At 37.4% G+C, this 22,120-nt stretch overlaps 1 protein-coding gene and 1 pseudogene across 2 annotated transcripts in view; one reads left to right on the top strand and one right to left on the bottom strand.

The window, feature by feature from the left end:
- Leo1 (LEO1 homolog, Paf1/RNA polymerase II complex component) overlaps positions 1 to 18,253 on the top strand; it is a 30,009-nt gene extending 11,756 nt beyond the window's left edge. The window contains exons 3-12 of one of the 2 annotated variants that reach the window (XM_015480650.2): positions 412 to 516; positions 1,183 to 1,277; positions 2,176 to 2,321; positions 3,082 to 3,166; positions 7,718 to 7,812; positions 8,423 to 8,557; positions 9,659 to 9,794; positions 12,300 to 12,486; positions 16,024 to 16,121; positions 18,011 to 18,253. In XM_015480650.2, the coding sequence (XP_015336136.1) occupies positions 412 to 516; positions 1,183 to 1,277; positions 2,176 to 2,321; positions 3,082 to 3,166; positions 7,718 to 7,812; positions 8,423 to 8,557; positions 9,659 to 9,794; positions 12,300 to 12,486; positions 16,024 to 16,121; positions 18,011 to 18,115 (1,187 nt within the window). In that variant the 3' untranslated portion in view covers positions 18,116 to 18,253. The remainder of the gene's footprint in view (positions 1 to 411; positions 517 to 1,182; positions 1,278 to 2,175; positions 2,322 to 3,081; positions 3,167 to 7,717; positions 7,813 to 8,422; positions 8,558 to 9,658; positions 9,795 to 12,299; positions 12,487 to 16,023; positions 16,122 to 18,010) is intronic. The other variant, XM_048793825.1, reaches the window with a different exon arrangement.
- LOC107138094 lies at positions 14,465 to 14,857 on the bottom strand (annotated as a pseudogene).
- Positions 18,254 to 22,120: the final 3,867 nt, after the last annotated feature.

A 22,120-nucleotide genomic window follows, 5' to 3' on the forward strand; every position in this document is an offset into this window, starting at 1 on the left:
TTCTCTTCCTTTTTTTTTTTTTTGCGGGGGGGTCGGTGGTGGTGGTGGTGGTGGTATGGGGGTGGGGGACATGACCAGGGATTGAAGTCAGGGACACTCCACCACTGAGCCACATCCCCAGTCCTATTTTGCATTTCATTTAGAGACAGAGTCTCTCTGAGTTGCTTAGTGCCTTCCTAAATTGCTGAGGCTGGCTTTGAACTTATGATCCTCCTGCCTCTGCATCCGGAGCTGCTGGGATTACAGGCATGCACCACTGCACCCGGCCTCAATAGTTCTTATGTATTGCTAAATTGTGTTTCATTTTGTGGATGTACCACAATTTGTATATTTCCAATGTTACTTTTAGAACAAAATTCAAAGTTATGATGCAGTTGGGATTATGCAAAATTTCTAATTATACTCTTTTAGAATCAGCAAGAGGCAGTGACAGTGAAGATGAGGTGTTACGGATGAAACGCAAGAATGCAATTGCATCTGATTCAGAAGCGGATAGTGACACTGAGGTGCCAAAAGGTACTCCTAATTATTTCTTTTGTATGTGTATTTCCATACCTGTTTTTCCCTTTAACTGCATGAGAATGGGTGAATAGAATTTAATTTTGCTGATTTTATCATATAGATGAACCATCAATATCCTGGCCTTCCACGTGCTTCTCCTTTTTCAATAACCATGTCCTAGACCATGTCATTGTTAATAAGTGTAACTTCTATAATCCCAATTTCAAGTAGTCTGCTTTCTGGCCCACCTTTGTTGATTGGTTTATATGAATTATCATTCATTGTTTTTTGCCTGCACCTAGATAATGTTCTTGTGAAGATGGGTCCTGCAGATATGAATATACAATTTTGAAACTTGAGGGACTTATATAGACAACAGGCTTATACAGAGTGCTTAAGCTCCAACTAGACAAGAAGAAACATTAGGTGTCCTGGGGAGTTAAGGAAAAGTGGATAAATAAGTATGCAGAAAATAGAAGGAAAAAGAAATGTCTCTTATGCAGCTTTGCCTTCCCTCCCTACACGTAGGCTAGTCAGGTCTTTGAAAGCTAGTATCAGAGTTGTGTTTTGGGTGATTTTCTGGTGCTAGTTTAAAAACCTTGGGGATATGTTAAAGTGATCAGCTTTGAAGAATCTTAGTTATAGATATTAATTCTGTACATTTTTCTTTCTGCATTGAAGATAATAGTGGAACCATGGATCTATTTGGAGGTGCAGATGATATATCTTCAGGGAGCGATGGAGAAGATAAACCACCTACTCCAGGACAACCTGTGGTAAGTAAAATGATTAATGTGAGCTGAGCCCCTTATTTAAGGTTAAGTAAAAAGTTTCAGAAGTGGGCTGAGGTGTAATTCAGCCATAGAATGCTTGCCTAGCATGCATGCCTGTAGGTTTGATCCTCAGCACTGCCGGTAAATAAACAAGTAACAAAAAATTCAGATGAAGGGTCTCTCTTACTCCAGGAAGAGGAAGTTGATAAATGAATCGTAGTAGGAAAATAAGATAAACAAATGAGTTTCTTAAGTTATGTAGGAAATTCTTGATTCTAAGGAGGAGTAAAAATAACCTTCCAACATGAGGTGGTGCTTTGCCTTAGGGGGCAAGTCTTGTTTGGATCTGTGACCTGAGAACCACTGACTTTTGTTTTTCTTGCTCTTGCAAAGAAATGTACGCTGTATCTTTGACTTTGATTACTAGAGTGACTTCATATTGAAGTAATGATTACTTTCATACTGGTTTTAAAAATTTTTTTGGCTGGAACTGAGGGTTGAATCCAAGGCTTCACTCATGCCAGGCAAGTACTCTCCCACGGAACTATACCCCTAGCTATACTTTGTTGATGATTATTTGGAAGATAAATTTTTCATAAATGAAATATTTTTCTTGTACTGATGGCTTTGTTTCCCCTAAGGTGTTTTGAGGGTAATTGAGTAGGGATAGGGATTTAGGACTACTTTTTTTTTTTTTAATGGTGCTGGAGATCAAACCTAGGGCCTTGTGCATACAAGGCAAGCACTGTACCAATTGAACTATATTCCCAGCCCTTAGGACTGCTTTTGCCCTAAAATGATATCCAAAAATATTTCTTGCTTACCTGAATAAAGTGTGAAGGACAACTAGGGAGTCAATAAGGTCCCCGAAAGCTCTAAAATTCTATGACTCTTTCACTAGGATGAAAATGGATTGCCTCAGGATCAACAGGAGGAGGAACCAATTCCTGAGACCAGAATAGAAGTAGAAATACCCAAAGTAAACACTGATTTAGGAAATGACTTATATTTTGTTAAACTGCCCAACTTTCTCAGTGTAGAGCCCAGGTAAGGGAATTAATTAAAATTTTTTTCTGGATGTTGAATAGAAATATGTGGAGTGTTGATATTTTTCTCATTATACATTGAGTTGGCCAATGATAGAAATGGAAAACTGGTTGTATATCACAGAGAAAAACAAATCAAACATCCTGATGTAGAAAAATTATGGATTACTAATAAGGAAGACTTTTGATGCTTCTGATTATGTAACATTTTAATTTGCTTATGAATTAATAGGCATCAAAATTCTTCAAGACACTTTAAAATTTGTGAGCCCTAAAAAAACTGAAATTGAGGGTGATGAAATGTGCTAGAGAAACTACAAATGTCCACTGTATTAACTATTGTTGATACAGAAAAGCTAATAATAGTTAGGGACAGTTGAACATTACTTATAGGTAATCTTAGTTAATTGTTCTTGTGTGATTTAAATGTTTTTTTCCCCTAAGCAAAATGATGTGGAAAGTTAGAGTAGCATGGCCTATTCTTTGGAAAATTTCCATAAGAATAAAAAATATTTTGAACATTTAACCTTACTTTTACTTTATTTCAAATAATATATATTAACTCCAAATCTTAAGAAGTTATGGTAATTTGAAAACTTCCTTGAAGTTGAGCATGGAGTCATTTGGCCATTATAATTTTTGAAATTTTATTTTGATTTTTTTGGGATATAATGGTGTATATTAATAAGATATATCATTGTATATAACAGTAATATTCTTTATAAAATATGATTAATAGTTTACTTTAAAAAAATTTTTAGACCTTTTGATCCTCAGTATTATGAAGATGAATTTGAAGATGAGGAAATGCTGGATGAAGAAGGGAGAACCAGGTTAAAATTAAAGGTACCATTTCATACTTTACTCTTTTGCTGTTGGTACTGGGTATTGAGCCCCAGTACCAGGAGCACACTACCACTGAGCTACATCCTCAGCCCTTTTTATTTTTTTACTTTGAGACAAGATCTCACTAAATTACTGAGACTGTCCTTGAGCTTGTAATCCTTCTGAATCGGCCTCCCTAGTAGCTGGATTATAGGCATCAGCCTATATGCCTGGTGAGACTTGCTTTTGAAAATGATTTTTTTTTTTTTTTGATATTTCTTGTTCTTGCAACCAAATGAATTGTCTGCCTTTCCAGAATTTTTTTTTTTTTTTTTTTTAAGGAAGAAAATATATTCTTTTCTTTGTAAAAGTGTTACTGGTTTATAATTTTCTTGCTATTAATTCTTTTTGGTGTCTGCTTCCTTCAGATTAATAGTACTGTAGATAAATATTTAGAACTACTTTTAGATGTACTATGGGTAAAAGTTTTAGCAACTTCTTTAGGAGGAAATTCTTCAGACTCTTTAATCTTAAAATCACATATGAAAGGAGAGTGTATTACTAGTTCCTAACACTTCCTTACGTGTCCTTTTCTCTTTTTGTGCGCTTTCAGTCATTCCTCTTGATCTGTGAAAAGGCAATTTTATTGTATAAATTCCCCTTTATGTTCTTTTTGATACCCTTTACTATCTCGTTATCTCTATCCTGGGAAAGCCTCTGATCTTCTTCTAAGTAAGGAGGGTATAGCTTAAGTAGATATGTTAGAGCTGAGTTGTACCAAGAAAAAAGAAGCAGTTCAATCCATGATGCTGAAACTGGAGCTATACATTTTAAATTCTTAAATCTGAAGGATTTTTCATAAGTTTTTTATTTGCCAGTGGATATTGTACATGGTATTTCAGTGTTAAGAAGGGGCAGTTTGGCATTTTTAGAGTTCAGGAAGTTGAGTTTTTACATTTCTACTAATACCATCTGTCTAAGTATGGTAGATCAAGTACCTAAATAATTTTGAGCAAGGGGTATAGGGCTTCCCAAGCTTTTCAATGAGGCTTCACTGCTTCTCTCTCTGTCTGTCTCTCTCTCTCTCTCTCTCTCTTATTTTTTGGTACTGGGGATTGAACCCAGGGGTACTCAACTACTGAGCCATATCCCCATCCCTTTCTTTATTTTATTTAGATACAAGGTCTCTAAGTTGCTTAAGTCCTTGCTAAGTTGCTGAGGCTGCCTTTGAACTTGTGATTCTTCTTCTCAGCCTCCTGAGCTGCTGGGTTTACAGGCATGCACCACTATAACCGACACTGTTTCTCTTCTTAATGGAAATGCAAATCAAATAAGAAAATGGAGATTAATCCAATGCCAGTGATTTGCTCAAGATTACACAATTAATAGAGCTACTCCTTAGATCGTTGTTTTTTGTGTGTGTGCTGTCCTCCCTCCACAACCCTTCAACCATTGGCCCATCTGTTAATATTTCTTTGGAGGATATGTATGTATTCAGTTGCGATTAGCAATATTAATTTCCCATGGCTCTTTTAATGCCTCTGGCCGTATTCTACTGTTTTTCATTGTTTCTATCCTTTTTATAAATTTATGTACTTTTTATCTATTCATTTATTTTTGCATTTTTTTCTTTTTTGTATCTGTCATAATGTTATAGCAAGTATCAATATATCTATTATATATTCCATTGTGGGCATCAGAATTTGGAAATAAATACCTTACTCTAAAGCCTCAGTGCTTCAGAGTACAATATATCAGTATTTAATGTAGACTACTGTCTTTTAGAACCTTGGTGTATGATTAAAACAAAAAGAACCATGGACCTTTTGTTTCTTCCTTCCTTCCTTCCTTCCTGCCTGCCTGCCTGCCTGCCTGCCTTGTACTGCCTTGTACTGGGGTGGGGTTGGGGGGCGGTGGGCACTACCACTGAGCCAGCCCTTTTTATCTCAGGAAGTTTTCCACGCTGGCCTTGAGCTTGAGAGCTTCCTGCCTCAGCTTCCCAAGTTGCTGGGATTATAGGCATGTGCCTCACTACCCTTCATTTCTTTCTTTCTTTATTTACTTATTTTTTAGTTGTAGTTGGACACAACACCTTTATTTCACTTGTTTATTTTTGTATGTGGTGCTGAGGTCTCGCATGTTCGAGGCGAGTGCTCTACCGCTGAGCCACAACAGCCCCTTTCATTTCTTAATTAATGTTTAACACTAGATTTACCAGTCTTGAGTTAATTGGTAGCTGATATAATGGCACATACACATGTCAGCCTTAGCAATTTAACAAAACCCCATCTTGAAAAATAAAAAGGTCTGGGAATTTTTGTAGCTCAGTGGAAAAGCACCACTGGGTTGAACCCCTAATACCATCCTTGCCCCTGCCACCCTTCCAGTCTCCTAGGTCAAAAAGAGTTAGTTGATTAAGTAGTTAATTCTTTAATCAACAAGCAATCCGGTACAGATTATGTACCTCTTTGAGGTCATCTTTAGAAATACTTTCATGTATCTTTCATTCCAATAGGACAAGACTTAGCAGTGTGTCTTAATTATTATTATTTGAATCACTTTATTGAATAGAAAGCATTTGTCAAAGACTGGAAATGTATATAGCTCATAAGTAGGGCACTTGTTTAGCATGTATGAATCCCTGGGTTCAATCCCCAGCTATATAAAAAAGAAAAAGGAAAAAGAAAGCAAGCATTTTTCAAAATGGCTTCTCAGTTAATAATGCCAATATATATACTTATAGGTGGACAACCTATTTCTTATGAGAGGGAAAACAAGTAAATAGTGACAAATTGTTTTAATTCCTTATTAAGGAAAATTTCAAACATATATAAGGCAAAAAGTATAATGAGTTCTCATGTGCCCATCACTCACTTTAACAATTGTCAAATTGAATAATCTTGTTTCATCTGTCTTGATACCTACCTTCCGTGGACATTTTTTAAAAATTGGTACTAGGGATTGAACCCAGGGGCACTTAAACTGGAGCTATGCCCTTATTTTATATTTTATTTTGAGACAGGGTATTGCTGAATTGCTTAAGGCCTTGCTACATTGTTGAGGCTGGCTTTGAAAGTGTGATCCTCCTGCCTCAGACTCCTGAGCCACTGGGATTATAGGAGTGTGCCACTGTGCCTGGCATCCCTCAGACTATTTTGACACAAATCTCAGATATGATATCTAATTCAAGAGTGTTATTGAGACCTTTAATCAGCTGACTTTATATTTGCTTATTTAGTGAGGAATGAATAAGGAGGGGAAAAACTGGAAGCAAACCATTAAGACACATATGCAAAGACATTGATATTTAACATAGTGGAGATCCAAAATATCTAACTGGGAATGAGAACAGCTGTTTTTATGGTTGATGGTGGAGGAATAGGGAAGTGTAGTCAGTTTTCAAAATGTTGGCTTCTTTTTGTTCATTCTTATTCTTTTTAACCTTATAAGTGTACCCCCCCCCCTTTTTTTTTTCTTTACTGGTATTTTAGTGGGTTTCTAGGATATATCAATAATAAATTTCATGAATTAAATGTGCTGTATTTTCCTGGAAGACTCACTGAGTTGTTTTTTGTTTGGGGATTGAATCCACAGGGGGCTTTCCCACTGAACCATGACCCCAGCCTTTTTTTTTTTTTTTTTTACTTTTTATTTTGAGATAGGATCTCTCTAAGTTGCTGAGGCTGAACTTCCCATCCTCCTTCTTCCACCTCCCTAGTCATGGGGATTATAGGCATATGCCACTGTGTCCAGCCTCACTGAATTTTTAATTTCATTAGTAGTGGTTCTCATTTTCTGAATCTATCTGGTGGGAAACACTATGCAGTAATACAAAATTCATCTCTCAACCTATTCAAATCTGGGGTTTTGATTTTCTTAGATTTTACCAGTCTTAGATTTTCTTAGATTTTACCAGTCTTAAAAGAGTTAATTGGTAGCAGATATAGTGGTACATACACGTAATCTGGCTTTAGCAATGCTGGGAGCTTCCCCACAAATTTTTAAAAATATTTTTTAGTTATACATGGACACAGTATCTTTATTTAGTTTATTTACTTTTTTAATGTGGTGCTGAGAATCGAATCCAGTGCCTCCCACATGGGAGGCAAGCACTCTACCGCTGAGCCACACCCCAGCCGCCAGAGCTTCCCCATTTGTTGGGCAAGTTGGCCAAGTTTTTTGGTCTCACTTTTAGAGTTTTTAGTTCTGTGAGACAACTTACTTATAAGGATCTTAGCTCTAAATTTGACGTGATGGCTCAAGTTTTATCTCCTGCCCTCACAGCTCTCACTGTTGCTCTTAAATTATTCCAGGGCTGCTGGAGATTTGTATCTGCTCAGATCCTCTGTTTCTGATATGGAGAACTTAGAAATTCAGATAAGCTTATTTTTTTTTCCTGTTTTTTTGTTTTACATACCACTTTAGGTGATTAAAGTAAGATGGTCTCAACATTGTTTCTTTCTCTGTCACTACCTATGTGTGCTTCTTTTAAGATCATGAGTCTCTTGAGGAGAAAAAAGGCTTGAAGGCAGTTGAACTATAGTTTTCTAAGGCATATGTATTTTAAAACAGGTAGAAAATACCATAAGATGGAGGATACGCCGAGATGAAGAAGGAAATGAAATTAAAGAAAGCAATGCTCGGATAGTCAAGTGGTCAGATGGGAGGTGAGCACAACATGCCTGAAGATTATTGAAATCCCCAGAATGGGCTAAGAAGGAGCAAGTTATGGAGTAGGATCTTATGGGGGGGGCTCTCTCTCTCTTTTTTAAAGAGATAGGGGTCTCACTGTGTTGCCTAGGCTGGCCTTAAGCCTCTAGACTACTCAAGCCATCCTCCTACCCCAGCCTTCAGAATAGCTGGGTCTTTAGGCATGCACCACCGTGCCCAACTCAGGGCTACCTTGAGTTTCCATTAGTTATTTCCTGTGATTACGTAGAAAACCTGAGAGAAATAAATAGGTAGTTGGAGGTCATATAGACTGGTGGAAAACATTAAGAGCATGCCAAAAATGTAATCATCTTATTTGGAAAAGTTAGACTGCTCCCTCAGCCCAATTATCTTTTGCTGGGAACATGGTAGAGGCTGGGCAAACACCACAGCAGGTGTTACTCCTGTGTAGTCAGCCATTTTTTTAAAAATCATATATAACTTCTTTATTCTCTTCATTCTTTGTGAATTGTGTAAAGAGAGAAAGCAGCAACTGAATCACATTTTTAGTGAAGTGTATAATGAAAGCTTTGTGACTTTAACATGTGAAGTGTTTCTTCTCTTCAGCATGTCCCTGCATTTAGGCAATGAAGTGTTTGATGTGTACAAAGCCCCACTGCAGGGTGACCACAATCATCTTTTTATAAGACAAGGTACTGGTCTGCAGGGGCAAGCCGTCTTTAAAACAAAACTCACCTTCAGGTAACTATTTTTATCAATGTACTATTTGCTAATGGTAAAAAGCAGTAAAATATAGGTGTTTCTATAGTGCCTGAAACACTAATGTTACCCTACAGTATAATTCACCAAGGACCAAGAACTGATTTTCAGTTCTGAAGGCCCAAAACCTATTTTGTAAAGTACTGTTAGGAAACCAGGTTATATTAACCAGAATTACGAGAGACTATTTTGTAAATCAGAAATTCAATTTATTAATTTCGGTGATTATTATAACTGCCAAAAGGTGTAACATGCTTTTCTTTGCTAGTCCATGTGCCTTTTTCAGTAAAATTGATCTGGTGGGCCACTTGATAACTACAGGTAGTTTGTGTGCATGTAATCAGAAAGGCATTAAGTTGTCAAATATGGGGCCTGGGATCCTCTCATTGCCCTGTGATGCTACATCCAATGTGACTGTAGAAGTGTCCCCAAGCAGACTGGAATACACAGGTCAGCTAGTGAGGGCACTACCCTTCCTTTGACTTGAGTTGTTTATCTTTTCCTGATTATAATCAGATCATTCTCCTTGGATAATGCTGATCTTTAGAGGGGACACAATAATGTTGGTTATGATTTAGCTATTTGAGAATTGTTAATGGTCAAAGGATAGACTTTGGAATCAGATAGACCAGTATTTGAATTCCCTTTCCACTTGTGTAACCCTATACAATTTTTGTTCCCTAATCTATAAAATGTAAAATGTAATGATTATGTTATAGGATAGCTGTGGCAATTAAATCAAATATTGTGTGAAACACAAAGCATAGTGCCTGGTACATAGTATCTAATTAATGTTGCCTAAGCCTATCCATTAGTGCTTTTGGAAGGTAATCATGCTATACAAATCCTTTTGTCTTCCCCAGGCCTCTGTTTTTCACTTTACCCATGAGATAAAAATGTCTTAGTAAACTATATAATAAATAAAGTTCACAGTTCCTAACATAAAATATTTAGTTTGGTGTCCCTGCTTATTTTTCTGATGCATAGGAAATTATCATTGACTTCTTATTTTTGTGATATGGGTATGACTGGCTCACAAATATATTTAATAAATAATGAAACATTTTTGTTATTTTCTGATAGACCTCACTCTACGGACAGTGCCACACATAGAAAGATGACACTGTCACTTGCAGATAGATGTTCAAAGACACAGAAGATTAGAATCTTACCAATGGCTGGTCGTGATCCTGAATGCCAACGCACAGAAATGATTAAGGTATATTTACTAGTCTTTTCCCTGGATTTTTTTGGTATTCTAAGAACGATACTTCCCAAAATGTCCGTCCATCATCTTATTGGCCCACCCTTTCCCCTTCCAACCAACATGAATAGGGAGCTTGATTAATTTCATAAGCATTGTTAACAGTGAGTGATGTGACAGTAGTGGTAAAATAGACACAGGAGACTAGATTCTTTCCCACAGCGGCCTGAGATTTCAGCCACAAACTAGTGAACTTTCACATATAGTTTTAAAGATCATTAAATCATCTATGTTTGGTTTAGAATCCATGTCAAAAAATCAGTGGGGAGCGGGGGGAATCAGTGCAAGTGCTGGAGACTTAGTATGAAATATAGACCAGGAGTTTGAATGGGAGAGTGCCAAAAGTAGAATCTAGCAGAGTAAGAAAAGGTTGTGTATTTGTTTCTTTTTTTGTTTGTTTCTTGGTGTGAGGAATTGAACCCAGGGCACTCTGCTCTGCTAGGTAAGTATTCCTCCACTGAGCTACATCCCTAGTCCAGTTTTTTCTTTTTTAAATAAGGTCACTTAATAACATTTTACTGATACATTTTCAGATTTGACACAACTGTTAATAATCTTCAAAGATTCAATTCTGGTGCATTTTTACTGAGTGACAGAACATATGCTTGTATTGACACCAAGGTTTTCTCGTGCAGTGCTTGCTTTGAGAAGCTGAATGCAGCAGTCCATTCTCATGGTCTCCTCTTCATCTTCTCTAATCCTCACTGAATCTTGGTCGTTGTCCTGCTTGCCTCACGTGATTGATTACATTCCTAAGTGAAATGGAATACCTTGAGGCCTAGGCATCTAGTTGCCTCAGGACCTTTCTTATAATCTCATTGGTAAGCTTTAAGAAAAGTTTGGCCCTTGTTCCTGCTTTTCCCTCCAGCCTATTCCTGGAGGCAGATGAACTAACCAGACCCGGAGCAGTGCCTGACCTAAAGGTGCATAAGGAGCATTAAGAAGTCTGGCTTCTTGCTCCATTTCCTCACCTTTTCTATTCAGACAAGTGGAGCTGGAGGAATCTAAGGATTTCATTCTTAGCATTTTGAAGAGTGCTGTGAACCACTCTGAGAATTCCCACAGCCTCTTCCACATCTTCAACTCCTGTGGAAATGTAGACAAGGAGTCAACTAGTTTGTTCTTAGTCTTTATACCACTTCAGTGACTTTTACTCTAACCTCAGTACAGCCACATGCTAACTTAACCCATAAGTCCCAAATTTTCAATTCTGTGAATATTTCAGTTAAATCAACACATTAAAATAGTTTGGGAATCATAATATAGAGCTTATATATTATATTTATAGAGCTTATAATTATTATGTTAATATTATTACAATATAAAAATAATATTATATACTGTATTTAAATTTTTATAGGTGTCCCACATCTGGGACAATGGAACAAAAAGGGTTAAACACTCTATTGCATAGAATTTCTAACAACAGAATTGGAGTTATATGTGATAATATGCAGCAATTGAATGAGGAAGGTCTTCAAAGAAATGCCAGAATATCCCCAGACTTCCTTTCATCCTCATTTTCTGTGTAAACTTCAAGATGTGGAATGCCAGGCAGCTGAGGAAATGAAGGTGCTCTGCCTTCTGGCTTGGGAACCCCCACACCACTGGGACCTCCTCACTCTGTTGTCAGGATTTGTGGAAAGCTCTCTGGATTGAGGGTTGTGACAGAAATATCTGGGAACCTTGGGACTTTGGTGGAGCCCGGGCGGGTCAGGTATCTGCAGCTCAAGGATGACAGAGACAACCTCCACTGCCCTAGGAAGTCAATTTAGGTGTCCCAGGCATGGAAGGGGTTTCTTAGGCTGGTTGCTTCTCTTTGAACTGTGAGTTACAACAGAGAGGACAATGTAGTTCCTGAGACTACTCCTGTGCCAGTTCTGAGTGAACTGGTTAGTATGAGGGATCCCTCCTGTCTCTTTACGCTTGTGTGAGTGGTAACAGAGATGAGTGGAGTACTGTAATCTGAAGACATTATCCTGCTAGGCATTTACAGGTTCTTTATAGTAAAAGTGGGTTCAAGTAGGCCTGAAAATAGTTTGTTTTTAAAAGCTGAATGGTGTCTTAGTTTGTTTTTGTTGCTATAAATGAATACAATAGACTGGGTAATTTTTAAAAATAGATGTTTATTTAGCTCACAGTCTTTGTGGCTAGAAAGTCCAAGAGCATGGCACCAGCATTTCATGAGGGCTTTCTTGTTGCATTATAACATAGTGAAGGGCACCAGTTGGTGAGACAGAGCAAGGAGCAGCTGTTTTTTATAACAAAGTCACTCCCATGACCATCCATTAATCTGTTAATGCATAAATTAATCCTTTCTGGACGACACAGCTTCCTGACCCAGTCACTTCCCCCATATCTTACCTCTCAAAGAACTTTAACATATGACTTTGGCGATTAGCACATGCAACCTGGGGGACACCTTCACACATAGCAAATAGTTTATTTGCTTCTTCACAGAAAGAAGAAGAACGTTTGAGAGCTTCCATTCGTAGGGAGTCTCAACAGCGTCGAATGAGAGAGAAACAGCACCAGCGGGGACTGAGTGCTAGTTACCTAGAACCTGATCGATATGATGAGGAAGAGGAAGGCGAGGAGTCCATCAGTTTGGCTGCCATTAAAAACCGATACAAAGGGGGCATTCGAGGTGAGTCTGGGGCAGAATTTAATGTCAAGGTTCCAATTGTTTGAATTGTACATGATCTGAATGCCATGTCACTGGACATTTTTTTTCTTCTGGTGCTGGAGATTAAACCCAGCACGTAGTCTATTACTGAGTAATACCTTTGGCCCCTGGACATTTTATTTTTAAAGAACCAGTGTTAACAAGTGGTCCTTTTTAAGGTTTCTGGTCTCATCATTACAGAATTCTTTCAGGTGAGCCTGGAAGGGTAGATAGAAACTGATGTTGCTCCCATTTTCAGTTTTATCCCTTGAACTTCTGCTTTCTAGATTGAAGATTTGCCAGTTATGTTAGAACTTTTCTTATTTTTGTTTTATTACTAACTGGGAATCAAGAGAATCATGACAAAAAATTGGGAATGAAAAAATGCTTGATGTTTTCTTTTATTCTTCCTCTTTTACTTTTTTCTGAGCTGTCCTTTGTAGATTCCTTCCTTTGACAAGTGTTAATAATTCATAATGGGTAATGTTTTTCAGCACATACTGAACCCCAGGCAAGCTCAATACTTGCTGTCCTATTTGATCTCTAAATACTGTGGGCCTGTGTGTGTTTGTGTGTGTATGCCTGTGTGATGCTGGGAGCAGAACTAAGGGCTGTGTGTATGCTAAGCAAGTGCTCTTCCACTGAGCCACATCCCTAGCCTGACCTATTTCCTTTTATTGTTCTTGTTATTGAGGAAACAAACTTCGAGAGGTTGAGTAACTTGACGAAAGACACATAATTGGTAATTGGCCAATTCTTAAACCAAGGCCATGTGACTTCTAAAATCTTCTTGGGAAAGTAGAACGAGAATAAAGACTTAAAACTAAAGACATAGACATGGAACAGCATGCTATGTTCAGAAGGAGATACATTTCAGTGGGGTTTGTAGGGTGTCATATTTAGGCGTTGGTCTTCAGGCAGTGGGAATAATGAACAATATTAACGACAACATAATATGTGTTTTAGAAAATAATTCTAGTGTAAATTCATATAACAGACTGAATGTGAATAACATTTTTGATAGTCTATATTTCTGTGAGAGAACAACAATAATACAGAAATATAGAGGTGAAAAGAGAAATAAGAGATGGCAAATATGACAAAGCACTGATATAACAGGGTCTCTTTTCAGTGAATCATCCTCATTAAGCTTCCTAACTATCATAATGTGATCAGTCTTACCACAGACTTAATAGGATACATAAAGTGTTTGCAATTAAGTACTTTTCAAAGATGGTGACTCCTAACTTAAGTCTTTCTTCACTTGTCTAACATTTCATTGAAAATCAAATTATATTTTTCAAGGAAGAAGAAATACCTAGAAGAGAATTACTTATTATGGTCAGTGGAATAAATCCCATAGGGTTATTGTTTCACCGGGTTTACATGAGGAATATAATGAGAATTTGTCTAATGAAACTTTTCCTCTATAGTGTGTCTTTATTATCATACAATGACTTGTTGCTATGTAACCTAAGCATAATTATTTTGATTCTTAGAAAAGGAAATCATTGTGCCTGTGTGTCATTGGCATATAGATTCTATAAATAATTTAATCTTATCATGTTTATTTATTTGAGATGAGTCTTTTAAGACATAGACCTCATTTAGTAAATAATGAAAGACCTCATAGTAAAAAATATAATAATAATAACAACAGACCTTCTTGGTTCTTACCCAGAGATTCCCCCACAACTGGTGGAAAGATGAGATGCTATAAAGCAAACTCAAGGCTTGGGCTGAACTCCTGACCCTGCTTACTCTGCTTTCAACTCAACCACCTTTTTTTTTTTTTTTTAACATGGTTATAAAGTGTAAAGCTGTGTTCCATCACACATGTAACATGCAATTACAAATATTTGATACAAAAAGAACTAATTCTAATATTGAACACAGAATAGTTCTATATTATAATAAAAACCAAAACTGACTTTTTCTTGGAAAATTTAAATTCAGGCCATTATTTCACAATTTGGAACTCCAAGTAAGCCAGCTTCAAAATGACTTTCTCATTGCTGAAATTTGTTCTGTCAATTTGCGATTTGGGACTTCCTTTTGTCTCAAGCTATTCCTGCATGCAACGCACGTTGGAGATGAGTCTTTTAAGTCAGTGTTCTGGACCCAGCCTACCAATCCTAACTTTTTACCCTCACCCTGAGTGTACTTGCGGAAAAACACCCCTTGCACCTTCCCCAAAATTGTGTAATCCACTGATACCAAGGTGTCCCCTTCTGCCATGCTCAAACCCGCCTCCTTTTCCCCACAGGGGGCCGAATCACACCTGCGATCACCTACCAACCAACCACCTTTTAAAAAAAATTTTTTATTTGTTATTTTTAGATATACATGACAGTAGAATGTAATTTGACATATTTTACATACATAGATTATAACTTCCCATTCTTGTGGTTGTACATGATGTGGAGTTTCACTGGTCATGTATTCATATATGAACACAGAGAAGTTATGTCAGATTCATTCTACTGTCTTTTCTATTCCCATCCTTCCTCCCTTCCTTTCATTTCCATTTCTGTACTCCACTGAACTTCTACTCTCCACACTTTTTATTGTGCGTTAGCATCCACAAATCAAAGAGAACATTCGATCTTTGGTTTTTTGAGATTGGCTTATTTCACTTAACATAATAGTCTCCAGATCCATCCATTTACTAGCAAAAGTCATAAAATCACTTTTTATTGAATCACTTTTAGAAGATCCTATTATTTCCCTTAACATCTGTGGTCTCATTTGGAAAAAACACAACCTGTTAATAATAGTGTTTGCAACATGAGGGTGTTTTGAGGGTTGAATGATAAATGTTACCTAAAGCTACCATTTGTTGTTTCACCTCATCAGCCTTGAGCATTTGACTGCCCTTCTTTGATATTAAGTATCTTGTCCATAAAATGAAGTTCTAATGCTCTCTTGATTCCCTTTGACACACCTTGGGAATCACAGTGTGCCCCAGGTGGTTTTTCCTGTTGAGTAAAAAAATTATAAAAACACCCAAATTTTCCTTTTTCTGGCTGTCCTACAAAACTTTTTCTCATTTTTCAGTGACTACTTTTGTCTAGTGACCTGCTAAGCCTTACCTACCTATTATTTGTCTTGGGACAATAGTACAGAGATCTTTCCATTTTTGCCATTGCTAATTTTCCACAGGAAAAATTAATTTTAAAATTACGCCACACAAAAATAAAAACAACTAAACGTTAAAGATATATTTAGGGATAGAGATGTTTAATATTCAGTTCCTCAGAGATTAAAACACAACAGACAAGTAACACTCAGTTTTTGGGCAGTCCTTAGCTAGGCAAGGAGTTGGAAGAAGGGAAGGATTATATTTGGAGAGAGTAAGTCTATTTCATTTCAATATATTTAGAGCTTTATCTTTAAATCAGCAATTCAAAATTATTTACTTCCTCTGGGGAAAATGTACAATTCTGATAAGAAGGAAAAACTGAGATTGAATAGATCACTATCATTGAAAGTCACTCAGTCTAATTCCTTTGCTTTCAGAGGAAAGAGCCAGAATCTATTCCTCAGACAGTGATGAGGGATCAGAAGAAGATAAGGCTCAAAGATTACTCAAAGCAAAGAAACTCACCAGTGATGAGGTAAGCTCACATTTACTTAATCATAAGAGTTGGCTTGTACTCAGGAGCCACCTCCTGGGCATGAGGAGCTCACAGACCAGGAGCACAGATATATATACAATTCACTGAAATTCAGTGCCATACTGTGAACAATAACTAGTAAAAAATTTGTTAAATTAATCTGCACCATATTGGTTTTAAATTAGATGAGGTGACATCTTAATTATACATTTGCAGTGTGTTGAACTGTTGGCAAATGGAAGTCCTCATCTAAGCAGATGCTATTTGTTGCCTGGCAAGCAGAAACTGTTAATGAAAATTCAGAAGTACTATGGAACTCGGTTTATTCCTAGTATTCTCAGAAATGAGATTTTTCTTTGCTTAAAAAAAGACCTTCTGGGCTGGGCAGTTGCAAAATGCCTAACTCAAAAATGCCTCATGCAAATGGACCTCTACCTTCACCACCCAAATATTCTCTTGGTCTTCTTTCTTCCCTTCTCTAAATACAAAGACTTTACTTCTGCCTGGACCTCCCAACCTCTGCTACTGCCTCTTCATATTATTCTAGTTCATGTTCTGGGCATGGGCAACAATGGAAGACAATTGCTGTTGGGGTCACTGTACTACTGCACACTGGGATGAAAGTAGACTCCTTACTGTAGGCTCATAACTTTCTTTTTGAGCCCTCCTGTGGTACTCTAGGTCTGTGGGAATGCATTTGTGATAACAAGTCAGGAAACAAGTGTGAGATGCTATCTTGTCCCTCAGAGGGCCAGCCGCTGGGACCATCAGGAAAAAAGTGGGTGCACCAGATTACATCGTACATGTAGAAGCACTCTGTGGTCACAGCAAGATGTCAGGCCTTCCCCAACCTTAACCTTCAAACCATTTGTTGATCCATTTAATTTTTGGCGAGGAGGATAGTGTCATGTTAGTGTCAACTCCTGTAATGAGTATTTGATATTTAAATGATGATATGTTCAAATTCTATTTGTAAAAATTGTGTTATAGACAATTCTCTGAATTCTTTCTGTTAGGACATTGTACAGAATTATTTTAAACAGAGGAAATGTGCATATAGAAGACATTTAATTTCTTCAAGAAATTTTAATTATTCTTTTTAGTTATACTTGACAGTAGAAGGCATTTTGACATCTTCAAATATTTTCTTAAATACTTTTATACTTTTAATATATCCAAACCAAGAAATTATTATTTTAAAAATTAATAGTCTTTAAAATAATGAGTTTTAGATAATGAAAAAAAAAAAAGCTAAATGCTGAAGAAGCGGAGAAAAAATTTTGACCGATTACCTGATAAGGGTGAATATATTTTAGGACAAGAAATGGTCATACAGGCAAAACTTCCTTGGGAGAACCCTGATCCTTCCCAGGACAGACTCTGTTGTGCACTAATTTCTCTGTAAGAGATAAATTTTGGTTGCATAGCTCTCTCCTAATATCTGCAGGGGCATGAGTTGAATTTTATAGTTTGTAATGAGTCTTGCAGAGTTGTCATTTTACAATGCCTCTAATAGATTTGAAAACTGGCCATCACCTTGACTAGTGGTTTCATTCATCTGTTGAATGTTTTTACTGTAAGTTATTTTGAGCAGGGTATGGTAGCACACGCCTGTAATCACAGCTGTTTAGGAGGATGATGCAGGAGGATTGCAAGTTTGAGGCCAGCCTTAGCAACTGCGAGATGCTGTTTGAAAATTTTTTTAAAAAGAGCTGGGGGTATAGCTCAATGCAAAGTGCCCCGGGGTTCAATCCCCAGCACCAGGAAAACAAACAAAAAGTTACTTTGAGTTATCAGAGGGTCATTTAGCTCAGAGCTATTTTTGATAAACCTTTCCTAGAAATGTTCTCTGTTGAATTTTAGATTTTTAAAAATTTTTATCTATTTAGGAGGGTGAACCTTCTGGAAAGAGAAAAGCAGAAGATGATGATAAAGCAAATAAAAAGCATAAGAAGTATGTGATCAGTGATGAAGAAGAAGAAGACGATGATTAAAGTACAAAATGTGAAAACTTTTATATATTTTATTGTATAGTTTGTTTTATAAATATGATGTAAACATGAGTTATTTTGATTGAAACGAATTGATTTGCCTTTGTGTAATTTTAATTGTAATAAAAAAATTAAAAGCAAGTGACTGTGTTTAAGAAATCTACTTTTCCTAAAGCAAGCTGACTTTGTTAGTATTTCCACTGAGTTGGGTTTTCGTGAATTCCTGCTGCTCTACTCCACTTCCTCTCATCCCCACAAAGAGGTCTGCTGGCGAGGAACAAGACTAGGATGAGGGGGAGTGAGGCCCTCTCTTCAGATGCAGTGTTTAAAGGAGTATGAAAATAACCTCAAGAATCATGTCTGTTTCCTCAGACTGCCCTGCAAAAGTACCACAGTAGGGTGGCTTAAAACAACAGAAATTTATTCTCTTACAGTTCTGGAGACAGGAAGTTTGAAATCAAGATGTTTGCAGAGCCGTGCTGTCTTCCAGGAAGGATTCTACTTTCCCTCTTCCCAGGTTCTGGTGTTTCCTGGCAGTCCTTAGAATGGGGTAGCATAATTCAAATCTTTGCCTGTCTTTACGTGGCCTTCTTTCTTGTGTGTTCTTGAGTCTCTAGATGTCCCTCTTTTCATAAGAAAATCAGTCATTGGGTTTAGGGCCAACTTTAATCCAATGTGACCTCATCTTAACTAGTTACATCTGCAAAAACGCTATTTCCAAATAAAGTCACATTCTGAGGTTCTGGGTAGACAAATTTTAGGGGTTTAAAATACTAGTCCTAGGTGGCACATGCCTGTAATCCCAGCAATTTGGGAGACAGAAGCAGGAGGATCCTGAGTTCAAAGCCAGCCTCAGCAATTTAGAGAGGCCCTAAGCAACTCAGCAAGGCCCTGTCTCTAAATAAAATACAAAAAAAAGGGCTGGGGATGTGGCTCAGTGGTTAAGTATACCTGGGTTCAATTCCTGGGACCAAAATATAAAATAAAATACTAGTCACAATGAATACTAGTCAATGTCCTACAGTAATCACATTAAGTAATGTTACATAAAAATCAAAATTAATGCAAAATACATGATGAACAAAGTTAAAATTTTAAAATGAGATTTAACAACTAGAATAGAGTGAGGCTAATTACAAGATTCATACAACTGCAGGTTGAATTCTGTTTTGTTTTTGTTGTTATTTGTTTTTTCACAGTGCTGGGGATGGAATCCAGGGCCTGCCTCATACTAGACAAGTGTTTTACCACTGAGCTACATCCTCAACCCTTTTTAAAAATTAATTATATTAGTTTATTCATTTATTTGGTACTGAATATTGAACATAGGGGTACTTTAGTACTGAGCTATATGCCCGGTCCTTTTTTATTTTTTTGAGACAGGGTCCTTTTTTCCCCTTATATATGACAGTAGAATGTATTTTGACATACATATGTGGAATATAACTTTCCATTCTTGTGGTTGTGTGACAGGGTCTTGCCAAGTTACTGATGGTCTCCTTAAGTGACCAAGACTGGCCTTGAACTTGCAATCTTCCTGCCTCAGCCTCCTAGTAGCCATACAGGTGTGTACCTTCATCCCTAGCTAGATTATTTTTAATTTTTTTTTATTATGAAGTTCTTTAGACATGAATTTTGATTAAAAAAAAAATACTGCTTCTCAGAGACCAGGGGGTAGGGTGTGTAGCTCAGTGTGTGCTTAGCATGCCCAAAGCTCTGGGTTCTATCCCCAGCACTCAAAAAAAAAAAAAAAAAAAAAAGTTTTTGCATTACAATATTATTTGAGTACAGAGATTTTGACACCCTTCTGTTTGTGAGCAAGGTGAGTGTTGTATTGTTACATCCCTGTCCTGGCTCTGCTTTCTCAAGCAAGGTTGCTGTGTTTCAAAGGTGAGCGCCCTGAAAATACCAGGTGAAAATTGTATTAACTTGTTTTCGCATTCCGTTGTATAACCTAGTATGAAAAATCGTACAACCTCACTTCTGCTGCATTCTGTTAGGAGTAGCTCACGGTGGTCCAGGTATTCAAAGGAGCGGATGTAATGAAAAGTAACATCGAAAAAAGAGAGGGGAAAGTGCTGTGGATGTAGTAAAGTAGTAGAGCTCTTAGCATATGTGAGGTTCAGGCTCAGGGCTCATTTCTATCACTGCAAAATGTTTTCCTAACAGAACTTTTAAGTGCTTTGCTGTTTCCTGGTTTATCAAATTGAAATGTCAATGCCTTTTTTTTTTTTTTAACTTGGGATCCTCCTGCCTCAGCCTCCCAAGTTGCTGGGATTACAGGTGTGTGCCACTGCGCCTGGCCAATACCTGGCTTTTAAAAGCCTTCATTCTACCTCTATTCTTTCCAAGGCAATATATTCTTGTTTGCTTTTTTTTTTTTTTAACTAACAGACATCAGGGCCTCATCACCTCAGCAACATTTCTGGGGACCTAATGATATGGGGTGTGGTAAGCTTTTGTCTCTTGTCTCTTCTCCAAACCCATCCCTCTATTTTCGCGTTGTGTTCGAGACTCTACAAACCCTATTTCAGCCTTGCTAGCTGTCACATTAGGGGGCGCTAAAGGAAGACTGGAAGCTTGAAAAGCAAAGAAAGGATTGCTCCTTCCTGTTTGTTCATGGAACTTTCTGGGGGCTTCCTGTTAGCTTGCAGTTTCTATAAGTGTCTCCCATCAACACTTGACCCCAGCAGAGGCAGTTCTTTTCTACAGCAGCTGAATCCAATTTGTGGTATATCAACACTTGGAGAATCAGCCTCATTGTATTCCCTGAGAGATATCAATACTAGTTGGACAGCTGGTCTTCCACAGGTATGGGTTTCGACTCCAAGGGGCCCTTTCTGGAAGCATTTAAGTTTTTAATTTTTTTACCACATTTTTTAATTGGTGCAATATAGTTGTACATAATGATGGGATTCATTATTATATATTGGTACATGCAGCATTTAAGTTTTAATAATTTCACCTCTCATATGTTCAAATATGGTTCTCTCAGCTCTAGGGGTGGAAATTACTCTCTGTATTTACTACTACTCTGATCCCTACGAGTTCTTGTTTTAAATTTTTGGTAACCTAGTCAACAACTTTAATTACTATCTTTAAAAATATATTAAATTCTATCTGTATATGCAACTGGTATGTTTTCCCTTTACTTACTAGAAACCTGTCTGGGTAGTTCAGAAAACAAATTTTCAAAGATGAAATAGAATGGTGCAGGACTGAGCTCCCCACTCCCAGGAAATGGGATGCTGGAAATGCGTGGTGATGCATAAGATCATCATGAATAAGATTATCACATACAGCTGAGAGGTCAAGTGGTTGCTATAGGTAATCATGATCAGAATGACTTTGGAGCAGAATGGGTACTTCTGAGTACTCTGGAACACTAAGTACAAATTTAGTTCTTTAAATATTCAGCTCAGGGCTGGTGGCATAGCTCAGGAGTAGCGCTTGTCTAGCATGCACAAGGCCCTGGGTTCAATCACCACTACCGCAAAAATTAAAAAAATAAAATGTCCAGCTCACATCATAGGGGAAAAGTGAACTTTCATCACAACCCTAACACAGTCTTGTATCTTGTAGGGCTGAGTTATCTGAAAATCAAAAATATTTGTGTGGTTGTGGAATTATAAAATCAATTGAATTCGTAGCCTCTCCACGTCTCATGTTAAAATTAAGGCATTGACTGGGAAAGAAAATAGGAATGGGGATGTTATGGACAGAATGTTTATGTTCCTGGTAAATTTATGTTGAATCTCTAACCGCCCCCATGTGATGGCATTTGGGGACGGAGCCTTTGGGAGGTGATTGGTTTATGATGTTATGAGGACACAGCACCATAATGTAAGTTATGTACTTATTAGAAGAGGAAGAGACCAGAGCTTGCTCACTCTGCATGCTCACAAAGAACAGGTCATGAGAATACAGAGCAAGAAGGTAGTGGCCGAGTATCTAAGAGAACAGGCCTCAGAATGAAATCTATTTTCTGGCACCTTGATCTTGAACTTC

The sequence above is a fragment of the Marmota marmota genome, unplaced genomic scaffold (genome assembly GCF_001458135.2).
Source record: "Marmota marmota marmota unplaced genomic scaffold, marMar, whole genome shotgun sequence".
Taxonomy (NCBI): Eukaryota; Metazoa; Chordata; class Mammalia; order Rodentia; family Sciuridae; genus Marmota; species Marmota marmota.